The 15,336-nt window shown below is 44.8% G+C and overlaps 1 protein-coding gene across 1 annotated transcript in view; it reads right to left on the reverse strand.

Moving 5' to 3' along the window:
• LOC137522042 (granulocyte colony-stimulating factor receptor-like) overlaps positions 1 to 15,336 on the reverse strand; it is a gene marked incomplete at its 5' end in the record, with an annotated part of 137,859 nt that overhangs the window by 67,079 nt on the left and 55,444 nt on the right. The window contains 2 exons of the mRNA XM_068242062.1: positions 8,867 to 9,006; positions 11,229 to 11,410. Coding sequence (XP_068098163.1) covers positions 8,867 to 9,006; positions 11,229 to 11,410 — 322 coding nt within the window. The remainder of the gene's footprint in view (positions 1 to 8,866; positions 9,007 to 11,228; positions 11,411 to 15,336) is intronic.

The following is a 15,336-nucleotide window of genomic DNA, read 5'->3' on the forward strand; positions in this document are numbered from 1 at the left end:
TGGGGCTGCGCTTCATCGCTGTTATAAGCGCGGCCGTGCATGTGCAGTAGCACAGACTTACTGCACATGCGCAAGTGTGGCCACGCTGACGGGTCCTGATATACTGTAACTGGCGACAATGCCTTGTCACCAATATTTTGGGGGCAGGACTAAGGCAGGGGATCATCAGAGCATTGAGGAAAGCCTCAATAGGATCCTGAGACTTCCCTCTCTTTGGGTAAATATCTAATTTTGTACCTAAGCTTTTGTACCCAGGTACACTTCAAAGAGGAGCTGTCAGACTCAGCAATACTATCTCAGAAAAAAAAACAAATATAAGTAGATAAATACTTGCTCTACTTGCATAACATATGTATTGCACTGTCCACGTTTTGATTATAGTGATTTTTCTATAGTAAAAAAAATAGAAAATCCTTCTTAGGATTCTCCATCTTAACTGTGTCTATTTTGAAGCCAATCCTGATGTAATTTCCTCCCTTACTCTCCTCTGTCTGATTGTGTATGCATTGCCCACCCTACTCCCAGTCTTCAGGCACTCCCACCCAGCTGTGCAATAGAAAGTCTCAGCATGAGAAATATTGGCCAAACAGAGAGGAACAGAGGTGTGGGAGGGAAAAACAGGAGGGAAAGAGGCTTCAGCCAATCAGGCTGCATTAGTTAAGTCTGAGGGGAAAGTAAAGAAGCACAAGAACACAACCCAGCATGCACTGCAACTTCCTTTGTGCAGCAGATGTACCAAATAAGAGCCAGGGAAACTGGGAAATGTTTTATGGATAAGAAAACTAAAGAGGCCCATACACTGGTCGATTCCAGCCATTGATTGCTCAATTGATTCCATAGAATTGATCGATCGATCAGAAATCGATTCAATCAAATTCCCTATGCGATCGATTTGCAGCTGATTTTGATCGATTTTGATCAGTTTGATCTATCTGACAGAATGGAAAATCTAGGTCGATCTTCTGCTGGCAGCAGATCGATGGCCCATGGAGTTGCATTGGATCTAATGGTCCAATAATGCATTTAGATCACTTTCCAATAGATTTAATTCTGAAATCTATTGGAAATATGTTCCTAGTGTGGGGCACACATCAGATAGATTCCTGTCAGATCGGACTTGACAAGCATCTGCCAGAAATCTATCTGATGGTCAAATCTGCTGCAAATCTATAAGTGTATGGCCACCTTAAGAGTGATTTTTAACGTTTGGATTGCCTGGTTAGCATCCTTATTGCTTGTTTACCAGATAAAAATAAGGAATTGATTTTTTATTTTATGCCCGACACTTTAACAGCAGCACTGCAGTGCAATAATTGTGTTCATGTTAGGCCTGTTTCACATTGCACCGTAAGAACAGATCTGTTGGACACGTTCTGCCGATTGGACCTCAAGTTTGGGGAGGCTGCGATAATTTCGGAGTGACGGATGCGTCACACTGACCACGCTCTAATGGAATGGATCAAAAACTGATGCTCTATAAAACAAACACAGATCAGTTTTTGATCCGTCCGGTGTGAACCAGGCCTATATATTAGACCGTCAAATATTGTTTCTGCTGCGACTTGTTTCAAGCTAATTTCTTTGTTTGACTTTTGTTGTCCTTTAAGCAGTGTTCCCCAAACCTGTCCTCAAGTACCACCAACAGTGCATGTTTTGCAGAAAACCACTAACATGCACAGGTGGTGTAATTAGCATCTCAGCAGAGCTGATTAACTACCTCTGTGGATTTCCACAAAATATGCACTGTTGGTGGGCCTTGAGGACAGGGTTTGGGAACACTGGTTTAAAGGGACCCTGGGCAGTAATTTAAATTCAACAATTTCACTTACCTGGGGCTTCTTCCAGTCCACCGTAGGCCACGAGGTCCCCCGGCGTCCCCCTGACTCCTCTCCGTGTCCCGCAGGCGGCTCCCGTTAATGGCAACACCCAGGCCGGGTGACTCTTCCTGGATACTCACACTCGTCATCATCACGCCGGCCGCTATGCGTCATCACGGCAGCCAGCCAGTGTGACAGGCCTGCGCATGCGTGGTTTTCTAACTCTAATCCGTGCATGCGTAGGCCTGTCAAGCTGGTCGCCATGATGACGCGTAGCGTGATGACGACGAGCGTCAGGATCCAGGAAGAATCGGCCCGGCACCCGGCCCGGGTGTTGCCAGTAACGGGAGGTGTCGGTAGGACTTAGAGAGGAGCCAGGAGGACGCCGGGGGACCTCGCGGCCTACAGTGGACTGGAGGAAGCCCCAGGTAAGTGAAATTAAGTTACTGCTCAGGGTCCCTTTAAATGATCTTTATAATCCTGAGGACAACATGTGCTGTGCAGGAACACATTGTTCTAAAGAAAACAACCATTCAGGGTTTGGTGCTGCCTGTGAAGATGTTCACAAGAAAACAGGTGGCAGAAGAGGAAGCAGAGCGGTGCCAGGAACATCACAGAGCTGATTATCTGTCTGATAGGGAGTGCTATGCGGTCTGCAGCCGTAACTTCTACACAGTAATAGGATGACCTTTCTGGGAAGCCCAACGATCTCATTCAGTGAAAGTTTCTATTTTTTTCTATAAGAATACAAAGCGCTAAAAAAAAAATCTTTAGAAAAAAAAAATACAAATAGCGTTAATCTACAACAGAATCTATACTAAGCTTTCCGTAAACATATTTAGAATGTTTTAAATAAGCAGAATACAATTTACTGGCTGGCTCAAAAGATTAAAAGAGCTTGATTTCAATATAATATACTCAGTGGAACTCACATTATTAGGAGTTCATCTACTTCTGACATCAGAGGCCAAATGAAGCAATCTTATGTTACACATGCACAATTCCTGTGCTGAGTGCAGGGCCGGTGCTTCCATAAAGGTAAAGGGGGCAACTGCCCCAGAGCCTGTAGTGGCCCCGAGGTGTGTCCCCCTCCTTTCCAGCTATAGCAGGGTTTCCCAACTCTTGTGCCGAGACACATTTATGTGTTGCGGCAGGCTCGGGTATGTGTCGCCAGTCTCCCTCCCACGCTTCTCTGCTCTGCCTCCACTCCGTGTAGAGTTAGAGCAGGGCTACAATTAAATGGCCACCGATGTCCACAAATTCAGACATCGGCAGCCATTTTCTTGTAGCCCTGTTCTAACTACTGTATACAGTAAACACATAGCGGAGGCAGAGCACAGAAGCAGAGAGGGAGACAGAGCGGGCGCTGAAGAGAGACATCAGACATCGCGCTGGAACCCATGGAGCTGGTGGTGTGATCCGTGGCCACCGTTTGCACATTCTACTGGGTGCACCTACGCCTGAATTCCTATACTGGGGGCTCCTACACCTGACTTTCTATACTGCGGGCACCTATGCTTGGCTACTTACACCTGACTTTCTATACTGGGGGCACCTATGCTTGGCTACCTACACCTGACTTTCTATACTGGGGGCACCTATGCTTGGCTACCTACACCTGACTTTCTATACTGGGGGCACCTATGCTTGGCTACCTACACCTGACTTTCTATACTGGGGGCACCTATGCTTGGCTACCTATACTGTTGGCACATACATACCTATACTGAGGACACCTACATACCTATACTGAGGTTACCTACATACATATACTTAGGGAACCAACATACCTATACTGAGGACACCTACATACCTATACTGAGGCCACCTACATACCTATAGTGAATGCACCTACACCTGACTTCCTATATTGGGGGCAGCTATAGCAGGCTACCTATACTGAGGGCACCTATACCTGGCTACCTATATTGGGGACACCTAAGCCTGGCTACCTATACTGGGGGCACCTATGCTTGGCCACCTATACTGAGGACACCTACACGTGTCTTTCTATACTGGGGGCACCTATGCCTGGCTACCTATACTCAGGGCACCAACACCTGGCTATGATTTTTAAGTGTATTTTCATCCATTTTGGGGTTATCATTAATATATCTATTTCTATTATACATATGTGATGTGTCACAGAGATCTCAGTGTTTTGCTTGAAATTTTACGGCTTCAAAAAGGTTGGGTACCACTGAGCTATGGTGACCCATATGCCTGCAGGGAATGAGGCAGAGAGGCGCCATGGGGAGAAGTCCGGAGTGTAGAGCATGGTGCAGCCTCCTGTGTCCTGCCTGGAGTAGGCAAGACCCCGCTGTGTGTATACTCTGGATTTGTAAGTGAAAGGAGGAAGGGAATAATGGGGTCCCCAACTATGCTTTTGGGGACATATGATGGACACCTAATAATTTTGTATGTCTGGGAGTGTGGTGGAATGGATCCTGGGAGTTGGCTAGGGGGCTGCGGGGAGGAGGGGGGGGTGCCTAGGGGGTCTCCCAAGTTAATTTTGCCCCAGGGGGCCCCATAGTAGATAGAATCGGGCCTGTGTGTGTGTATTGTGGGATGTCAATAAAGTGTTAATATAGCATTTTTGGCTGTCATAGGGAAATCGCATGATTTACAAGACAATGAAAAAGACATGGTGACTGGCTACCAAGCCAAGGGCAGGAAATGGACATGATAAAGTTGCACTTACAATGATGTAGCATTTTTGCGTGTGTAGGAGGCTCCTAAACGTGCCCCAATGTAAGCCTACAGCCTGGCCAAGGGCTTGTGGCTACGGTGTTCCACATGGAGAGAGGGCGGGGCACGTCTTGATATGTCATCACTACGCTTCTTGGCGTATTCCACGCCTTTATCAGGTCTTGATCGAAGCATAGTCGGAACACCTAGTGACACGCAGAAAACGCTACTTCACTGTAAGTGCAATATTATGGTGTCCATTGTTAATAACAAGGTTAATGCACAAATGGAGTGCTCTTTTTTTACCCATCCTCTACCAAGCCAATGGCAGCAGAGTTTGTGATCAGCAGCTGTGGTCAAAGTATCCCATGAAAAAGGGGCTGATTCAAAAACCCTTTCTCCAGGGACGGTTCTAGACTTTTCGCTGCCTGAGGCAAACTCAGCTACGCCACTGCCTGCTCCCCCCCTCCCACCGTGGCCGCTGCTCCGTGTTACCTTGTTATAAGCTGGCTGCCGCTTCTTGTTTTATCGTTCACGCCGGCCCCTCTCCTCCGTGTGAGCTTTGAACAGCAGCACGTCCTGCGACTGCTGTGAAGCGGAAAGGAAGGAGGGTAGTGGCGATGTATATGCAGCCCCAGGGCCCATGCCGCCTGACGCAAATGCGTAACTTTGCTTCATGAGCCAACCGTCCCTGCCTTTCTCACATAGCTGTAAAAAAAGAGGCTACGTATACACCTGGGAAACACTCTTTGGTTTTCCAATTACACCAGTAGTGAGAATTCCAATGACCTCACCAAAAAATGAAGATCTAAGTAAATGCTCAGCTGCAGAGTTTGTTGTAAAATCCCTGGTTAGAAACCCAGACACTGCATACTTCCTGCATGAAAGGCGGTCAGTGCTACAGACTGCAATTTTCTCAGGCAGATTCAGACTATGCCTTCCCCCACTGCAATCTTAGCTGTGGGGATGATGCAATACAAACATCACAAGCAGCCTCACTCAGGCTAGGAACACATTTAGCAGAAACGCTAGCGTTGCGTAAAACGCATCGTTTTGCCGCTAATGGAAGTCAGTGGGCCACATCAAAAAACGCATATGCGTTTTTTATGCATTTTCAAACATGCGTTTTCAAAAACGCTGGTTTTGTTGCATGTTTTTCAAAAACGCATCAAAAACGCACATAATGAAAGCCAATGGTAACCCAATGTCCTGTTTTGTATGTGTTTTTCATGCGTTTTATATGCATTTTTTTATTGTTTTGATGTATTTCCGCTTCCTGTTGTCTTCCTAGTTATTTGCAAATGCATAAAATGCACGCAAACGCATATGCAGGGAAAAAACGCACACAACCTAAAACTCAACCTTTCACACACAGCCAAGTGTGCACCCATTAGTTATGAACTACTAGATGATATTTTGAGATTTGTGCTTAAAGAGAATCTGTATTGTTAAAATCGCACAAAAGTAAACATACCAGTGCGTTAGGGGACATCTCCTATTACCCTCTGTCACAATTTCGCCGCTCCTCGCCGCATTAAAAGTGGTTAAAAACAGTTTTAAAAAGTTTGTTTATAAACAAACAAAATGGCCACCAAAACAGGAATTAGGTTGATGTACAGTATGTCCACACATAGAAAATACATCCATACACAAGCAGGCTGTATACACCCTTCCTTTTGAATCTCAAGAGATCATTTGTGTGTTTCTTTCCCCCTGCAGTTCTCATGCACTGAAGTTTCAGGCTGCTCGTTTCTTCATGCAAACAGCTTTGCCTTTGTCTGTAATTCCTCAGTATGTGAAAGCCCAGCCAGCTCAGAGAACGATTTATCCAGCTTGTAAAAGATAAGAGAGAAGCTGCCCTAATCTAAATAATACACAGGCAGTGTGCATAGAGGGTAGTGTTGGGCGAACAGTGTTCGCCACTGTTCGGGTTCTGCAGAACATCACCCTGTTCGGGTGATGTTCGCGTTCGGCCGAACACCTGATGGTGTTCGGCCTTTAAAGTTCGGGTTCGCCCCGAACTTCTAATGGCCGCCGAACAGGGCCGAACAGGGCCCTGTTCGGCCGAATACTGCCCCCCTATGGGGTCGCAGGCATAAGGGGGGAGCATGCCCCGATCGCGGGGGGGGGGGGGGGTCGGAAATTCCCCCCACCCCCTCCGCTAGCGCTCCCCCCTCTGCCCGCTTCCCCATACAAAAGTTTAAGCAAAGTACCTGTAGTGGATGGCCTGGCAGTGGGCGGCACTGTGGAGTGAGGAGGAGGAGTCCGGAGAGTGACGAGTTGAGGGAGGCCGGGCAGCGAGCGTGAGGTCAGAGAAAGGGCGGAAGTACCACAAGGGTACTTCCGCTGAACCGCCCGCTGCCCGGCCTCCCTCAACTCGTCACTCTCCGGACTTCTCCTCCTCACTCCACAGTGCCGCCCACTGCCAGGCCATCCACTACAGGTACTTTGCTTAAACTTTTGTATGGGGAAGCGGGCAGAGGGGGGAGCGCTAGCGGAGGGGGTGGGGGGAATTTCCGACCCCCCCCCCCGCGATCGGGGCATGCTCCCCCCTTATGCCTGCGACCCCATATGGCCCCCAAAAGCTGGATGTTCGGAAAGTTCGGGGTTCGGCCCGAACATGCCGAACATCTCGGCCATGTTCGGCGAACTTTCCCGAACCCGAACATCCAGGTGTTCGCCCATCACTAATAGAGGGGCCTGGAAGGGGGAGTTCATAGCAGAACCACAACACTGAAGAACTTGGCAGCCTTCCAGACACAGGCTGACAAGTCTGACAGGGGAAAGATACATTGATTTATTACAGAGACTGTGATAGTACAAAGCAGGGGCGCCGCGAGGCATAAAGCGAACCAAGCGGTCGCTTGGGGCCTCAAGATCGTAGGGGCCTCGGCGGCTCAGTGACGTCGGCGTGACGTCACTGTTTCCCCGCAGCCCCGTGCGGCTGGCAGGGCAGGGCAGGGCTACGGGAAGATGGCCGCCGCCGAAGACCTGCTTTGGAGACTAATTATATGCCTCCAGTACAGGGCTTCGGGTGGCCATCTTCCCGTAGCCCTGATTCAATCAGCGCGGGAGATTGGAGGAGGGAGGGAGCTCCGTGGGAACTGCGCGCCTGAGGAGCCGGCCGGGAGACGGGGAGAGGAGACGGGGAGAGAAGACTTCTGCCAGTGCCACTGCCAGGTGAGTAAATTCTTTTCTTTTTGCAGCTCTGAAAATGTGGCCCTAATTGTGTTTGATTTCTGCTGAACTGTTCCCTAATTGTGTTTGATTTCTGCGGAACTGTTCCCTAACTGTGTTTGATTTCTGCTGAGAATGTGCCCTAATTGTGTTTGATATCTGCTCTCTGCTGAACTGTTCCCTAATTGTGTTTGATTTCTGCTGAACTGTTCCCTAATTGCGTTCGATTTCTGCTGAACTGTGCCCTAATTGTGTTTGATTTCTGCTGAAAATGGGCCCTAATTGTGTTTGATTTCTGCTGAACTGTTCCCTAATTGTGTTTGATTTCTGCTGAAAATGTGGCCCTAATTGCGTTTGATATCTGCTGAACTGTTCCCTAATTGCGTTTGATTTCTGCTGAAAATGTGCCCTAATTGCGTTTGATCTCTGCTGAAAATGTGCCCAAATTGCGTTTGATTTCTGCTGAAATGTGGCCCAAATTGCGTTTGATTTCTGCTGAAAATGTGCCCAAATTGCGTTTGATTTCTGCTGAAATGTGCCCAAATTGCGTTTGATTTCTGCTGAAATGTGGACCAAATTGCGTTTGATTTCTGCTGAAAATGTGCCCAAATTGCGTTTGATTTCTGCTGAAAATGTGCCCTAATTGCGTTTGATTTCTGCTGAAATTTGGCCCTAATTGCGTATGATTTCTGCTGAAATGTGGCCCAAATTGTTTGTTTTCTGTTGAAATGTTGCACAAATTGCGTTTTTAATTTCTGGTGTCTGGGGTTACTGTTGCTGCATTTATTATTTAATGGTCATAGTTGGCTATATTTGCTGTGCTACGGTTAAGCTCCGCCCATACAATGTCATGGCCAAATCCATCTGCGCGCGCCTCAATCACCCCCACATCCATTTTCCCCGCAAACAGCCCCGCCCCAATCCGCCCTCCAGCTCCACTTACATGTCATGGCCACGCCCACTTATGCAGGATAGCCACACCCATTTTTCGCTAGGATAGGGCCACTTCCTACAGTCCGCTTGGGGCCACAAAAACCTTAGCTGAACCCCTGGTACAAAGTGCTGCAGTAAGCCAGAACACATTAGAATAGCTTTTTTAACTTGTAGGATGATAAAAAACAGGATGCAATTTTTGTTACGGAGTCTCTTTAAATATGGGCTTTAAGCAAGTTAATTCTACATACTGTCTTTAACAATGAACGATTCAGAGCCATATACTGCAGCTCACAGTAGCTCCGCCTCTCTGGTGTCCGATTCCCCCAATTAAAGAAGACGTTGAAGGCAGCAGGGAGCACGTGAGTGATGACAGGAGTAATGGGGACCACTGGGAAAATATAAAGGTTGTGATATGTATGAAGGCGGGAATCTAAAACTTCAGCCAGAGAGATAAATATACAGGTAAAGGAAATTTAGATAATATTTTTCTTACATTTTGTTTATAATTTATATTTAAAAGCTGGAAAAAAATACAGAATGATGTGCTATGTTATTGTTATAATAAATTGTGCTTGAATTTGTTATAGCAACTATACAGTTCATGATTTCTGAAAGCAGTAGGGTATTGTACCGTGTTAGCCATCAGTAAAAGCAAGAAGTTTTAAACCAGGATGATACCATTTATTGGCTAACTAAAAATGAATAAAAATAAGCAAGCTTTCGGCCTTGCAGCCTTCGTCGGGCTTACATGATATAACCCTGACGAAGGCTGCAAGGCCGAAAGCTTGCTTATTTTTATTCATTTTTAGTTAGCCAATAAATGGTATCATCCTGCTTTAAAACTTCTTGATTTCTGAAAGAATATGTAAATTGACTAGAGAGTGCCTGGGCTAAAGTATAATGTCAGTGTTGTGCTGAATTCTGTGTTCATTCTGTGAGCTCCTCTGGGGCAGGGTCTAATAATGTCTAATGTCAATGTTTTTCTGAACTCTGTATTTATCCTGTGAGCTCTTCAGGAGAAGTGTCTAATGTCAGTGTTTTGCTGAGCTCTGTATTTATTCTTAGCTCTTCGGGGGCGGGGTCTAATGTCAATGTTTTGCCGAACCCTGTGTGAACAGAGTTCGGCAAAACATTAGATTGCTTCTCATCCCTTGGATGAGAAGCAATCTAATTATAAAAGAATGGGTTACTATCAGTCAGGATTTGGCCCAGAAGTTGATTGAGAGCATGCCCACTCGAATTGCAGAGGTCCTGAAAAAAAGGGCCAACACTGCAAATACTGACTCTTTGCATGAATCTCATGTAATTGTCAATAAAAGCCTTTGAAACATATGAAGTGCTTATAATTATATTTCAGTACATCACATAAACAGCTGAAACAAAAATCTAAAAGCAGTTTAGCAGCAAACTTTGTGAAAACTCATATTTTTGACAGTCTCAAAACTTTTGGCCAGGACTGTACAGTATAATAACTCATGGGCATTTTTTTTTTTTGGCACTTTGAGAAGTAGTTCTTTAACCACTTCACCCCAAGGCGTTTTTTACCTTAACGGACAAGAGCGATTTTCACCTTTCAGTGCTCATCCCTTTCATTTGCCAATAGCTTAATCACTATTTATCACAATGAAATGATCTACAGTATATCTTGTTTTTTTTCACCGCCAATTGGGCTTTTTGGGCTTGATATTTGTTTTCACTAATTACTTTATTTTCTATGCATTTTAAAGGGAAATACAAGAAAAAAAATGAAAAAATACACTATTTCTCCAATTTCATCCCCTATGGTTTTAATATAAACACTGCTACTGTACATAAAACCTACACATTGTATCTGCCTATTTGTCCTGGTTATCACAAGATTTTAATTATGTCCCTAGTACAAAGTATGGTGACAATATATTATTTGGAAATTAAAGCGGCTTAACACCCAGCATTACAACTTTGCTTTAAAAGATTGCTTACAGCTTACAAACTATTATGCCAGATTTTTTTTTAAGCAGAAATTCACTGAATGGGTTAAACATGACATTTTAGTGTTGGATTTAACTAGGAATCCGCATCCGTTCTTATCTGTAGTTACAAATGTATCTTTATTTGGAATACAAATAGACCTTTGAAAAGCCTGCAGGGGAAGCCCTCTTTGTTCTCTCAGAGCAGTGTTTGTTTGTTACATTGTAGATAGATACATTTGTAACTAAACAAGCAAGCACGAGGAGCATTTCTAGCTAAATGCAGCACTAAAATGTCATGTTTAATCCATTCAGTGAATTTCTGCTAAAAAAAAAAAATCTGGCATAATAGTTTATAAGCTGTAAGCAATCTTTTAAAGCAAAGTTGAAATGCTGGGTGTTAGACCACTTTAAGGTGTATTTTTTTTTCTTTTTGGGTGTTTTTTTTCACTATTTTCACGTGCACGGGGATGCACGTGCACACGCGGGAGCACGCACATGCAAGCGCACAGCGGCAGCAGCACTGTCTGACTTGTAAAAATGTCCTGGAGCCATTAAGAGGCTCTAGCAGGACGTTTTTATAAGTCAGCATGTCATTAAGTGGTTAGCATAGCACAGCATCAATAACATACTCAAAGTATTATTCTTGTAGGGATCTTACCTATATCCGAGAGGCGGACCTGCACGGCATCAGACTCAGAGGAATTCAGCTGATTTTTAGCTGTAATCTGTACTTGAATCACGTCATCCTGGGTTCTGTTCACTGTGAACCACACAGAAGCTATTTGCTTCTCCGTGTCCTGCTGCGTGTCCTGCTGCGTGTCCTGCTGCGTGTCCTGCAAACTAAAGTACATTTTACATGACAATGTGCCTGATAGAGAATGTATCCAATTCATGAAATTATGAGCTGTGTTGCCCCCTGCAGTTTTTTCACACAGTCTTATTAGTTCTAATTTGCAAGCAATCATTTTTTTAAGTGAATTCTACATCATTGTGTCTAGATCTGCAGATCCTAAGCACAAGGGCCATTTTCATTGCACTATTGCTTAGCCCTCTGAAGAGTTCCTGCAATGCCTCGTACCAGAAAACAGACATTTAATTATTAACCGGTCCTTATATGGAAACCCAAGCACAGTGCTTACTAATTGATGATGGGGGTCAATGAATAATAGAAGGGACTCCAGGAGTGCAGAGAGGTGCTTATACCGGTCCTCTGCACACTTAAATTAAGGACCACTAGTGCAAAAAAGTTTAAAATTGAAAACACAAATAAGAAGTACCGTACATTTCTTCCAGACTAAAATGAGCCATAATTTCCTCTTCTCCTATGTTGCTGTCACTTACAATAGGTAGTAGAAATCTGACAGAACTGACGGGTTTTGGACTAGTCCCTCTCCTCAAGGGGGACTCTCAGCATGGCCTTTATTGTTTATGAAGACACTCTCTGAAAAGGATTTATACAGTGACTAGTGGATCTAAGCCCATTATAATAACAAGCTCTAGTCATCCCTCACAACCCCCCTCACCACTGCCGCCGCATGTCAGCGAGTGCGTCTACGCCCGCCTGCGCCCGCACGTCCACAAACCGTGCCCACACACACCCGCCCCCTGGCCTCGTCCTCTTCCTGCTCTAACTGCCGCCCGTGTGCCACGCATGTGCGGTACACAAAAGCAGGCTGATAGTCCTTCATTCCAGGCACATCGGACTGTTATCTTCACTGGAGAGCATACTACTTCCAGTACAGTACACAAAAGCACGGACACAGGGAAACACAGGAGGAGGACGCAGTTACACATGGGATTAATTATATAGGATGCTGGCCCGCCTCCCTGGTCACTACACACTTTGGCAGTTGGACAGAGCAACTGCCATTCACTAAGTGCCTTCGAAAGTAAAGAAAACCTTAAAGAGGACCTCCATCCAAAAAAGAAAAATCCGTCTGCGCTGCTGTAATGAAAAGTTATATTTACCTCCGGAGTCTTGTCCCACGAAGCCGTCCCGAAGTCCCCGCATCACTACACTTTCGCCGCCTGGCCCCGCCTCCTCGTTCCTCCGAGAAAAAACGCCCGGCTATTTACTGCATTAAATTGCTGGGCTTTTTTTCTTGGAGCCCTTAGGCTACTAGATGTAAAATAACTAAAATAAGTACTCAAGTGTATAACCCATAGAATCCATTGCAGCAGGATGGAAACTGCCTGGTCAGCACTGAAATCAATATTTAAGACAGGAGGCTGAACTGCATGCTTGTCTGTCAAGCCCGATTTCATACTTTTTCCACCCCTAGGCTAAGTATATTGGGGCACCCCCTTCGATGTGCAGCGGCGCCCCTCCCATTCCATGTGCAACGGCACCCCTCTCTTTTATGTACAGCCCCGCTTCCATGTGTATCATCCCTGTACTGCTGCCCCTCTCCTTCATGTACATCTCCCTTGGGCATCAGCTTCTATTTTAAGTGTTGCTCCCCTTTGGCAGCCTTCTCTTTCCCAAATGGCAACCCCTATTTCATGTCCAGGTGCCCCCTTAGGCTGCAATCGCACAAAGCCCGGGCCTTTGTAGTCTTCTCAGAAACCCAGCTCTGCTGACAATCGAGCGTCTTATCTGCCGGCCACAAGCGTCATTCAAGTGCAACTCAGATTCAAGTGCAACTCAGATGCAACTCAGATTGCTTCTGTCTTTACAAAGGAAACAGCACTGTTGCAAATTACAGAGGCGGAAGAGTCTCAATCTTCTAACTGTAATATTAAATACTTAACGCAGGAAGAAGTAAAGGCAAGACTAAATAAATTAAAAATAGACAAGGCACCTGGCCCGGATGGCATGCATCCTCGGGTCCTAAGGGAATTAAGTTCAGTTATAGATAAACCCCTTTATCTTATCTTTTGTGACTCTCTTGCAACTGGCAGAGTCCCAGTGGATTGGCGTACAGCCCACGTTTTCCCATTATTTAAGAAGGGCAAAAAATCAGATCCAGGAAATTATAGACCTGTAAGCTTAACATCAGTTGTATGCAAACTATTTGAGGGGTTACTAAGAGATACTATACATGACTTCATAGTAGAAAATAATCTTATTTCTCAGCATCAACATGGGTTTACTAAAGACAGGTCCTGTTTGACTAACATGCTCAGCTTTTATGAGGTAGTGAATGCTAATATGGATATTGGGAATGCTGTAGATGTGATATACTTAGACTTTGCTAAGGCCTTCGACACTGTTCCCCACAAAAGTCTGGTGCAAAAGATGAGGATGCAAGGACTGGGGAAGAGTCTGTGTGCTTGGATAGGGAACTGGCTAATGGACAGAAAACAAAGAGTTGTGGTCAATGGATCGTACTCAAAATGGGAGACTGTTAGCAGTGGGGTCCCACAGGGGTCTGTACTGGGTCCAGTGCTCTTCAATTTATTTATTAATGACCTAGTGGATACAGTAGTGAGCAATGTTGCTATTTTTGCAGATGATACAAAATTGTGCAGAATCATCAACTCTAAGGAAGATAGTGTTATATTGCAACAGGATCTGGATAGGATGGCTATATGGGCACATACATGGCAGATGAAATTCAATGTTGACAAATGTAAAGTCATGCATTTTGGTCGTACCAATGGTCTAACACCATACAAAATAAATGGGATACAGTTGGGAACATCAAACTTGGAGAAGGACTTAGGAGTACTCATCGACAACAAGTTAAATAATCGTACTCAATGCCAAGCCGCTGCAGCTAAAGCTAACAAAATTTTGGGATGCATTAAAAGGGAAATAAAAACTCGAGATGCTAGCATAATATTGCCCCTGTTTAACTCTCTAGTAAGGCCACATCTGGAATATGGAATTCAGTTCTGGGCACCACATTACAAAAAAGATATTGCAGTTTTAGAGCAGGTGCAGAGACGAGCAACAAAATTGATACGTGGGATGGAAGGTCTCACTTACCAAGAAAGGTTAGATAAACTGGGTTTATTTAGTCTAGAGAAAAGACGCCTTAGAGGAGATCTAATTAACATGTATAAATACATCAGAGGGCAATATAATAGCTTAGCGGATGAGCTTTTTGTCCCTAGGCCTTCTCAAAGGACTAGAGGACATGATCTGCGCATGGAGGAAAAACGTTTTAGCCATTTATTTAGGAAAGGGTTCTTTACAGTAAGAGTGATTAAGATGTGGAATGCATTGCCACAGGAAGTCGTTATGGCAAACTCTATACCTGCATTTAAAGGGGGCTTAGATGCTTTCCTTGCGTTGAATGACATCCATGGCTACAATTACTAGGTAATGCCAATGATGTTGATCCAGGGATTTTATCTGATTGCCATCTGGAGTCGGGAAGGAATTTTTACCTTGTAAGGGTTTTTTCGCCTTCCTCTGGATCAACAGGGATATGTGAGGGAGCAGGCTGGAGTTGTACTTTGTACTGGTTGAACTCGATGGACGTATGTCTTTTTTCAACCAAAGTAACTATGTAACTATGTAACTATGTAACTATGCAGCCAAATGGCAGCGCTTGTTACATCATGCGTGTCGGGGAGGGGTCACGCCCATAACAAACTGCAGCGTTTGTCACATTGGCAAAAACTCATGTAAAAATGCATGTAATGATTGTCTATGGGGCCGCTGCTTTTTCAGGAGGCATCTGCAATTCTGCATAGTGTTAAAATAAAAAAAAATTATATCAAAAAAACTTGCACTAATTTTCCACACAACATATTTGTTTCCTATTGAAATCATTGGCTACTGTATAAAAAAAAAAATCATGCGTGAAATTGCACAC

Source organism: Hyperolius riggenbachi, chromosome 6 (genome assembly GCF_040937935.1).
Source record: "Hyperolius riggenbachi isolate aHypRig1 chromosome 6, aHypRig1.pri, whole genome shotgun sequence".
Classification (NCBI taxonomy): domain Eukaryota; kingdom Metazoa; phylum Chordata; class Amphibia; order Anura; family Hyperoliidae; genus Hyperolius; species Hyperolius riggenbachi.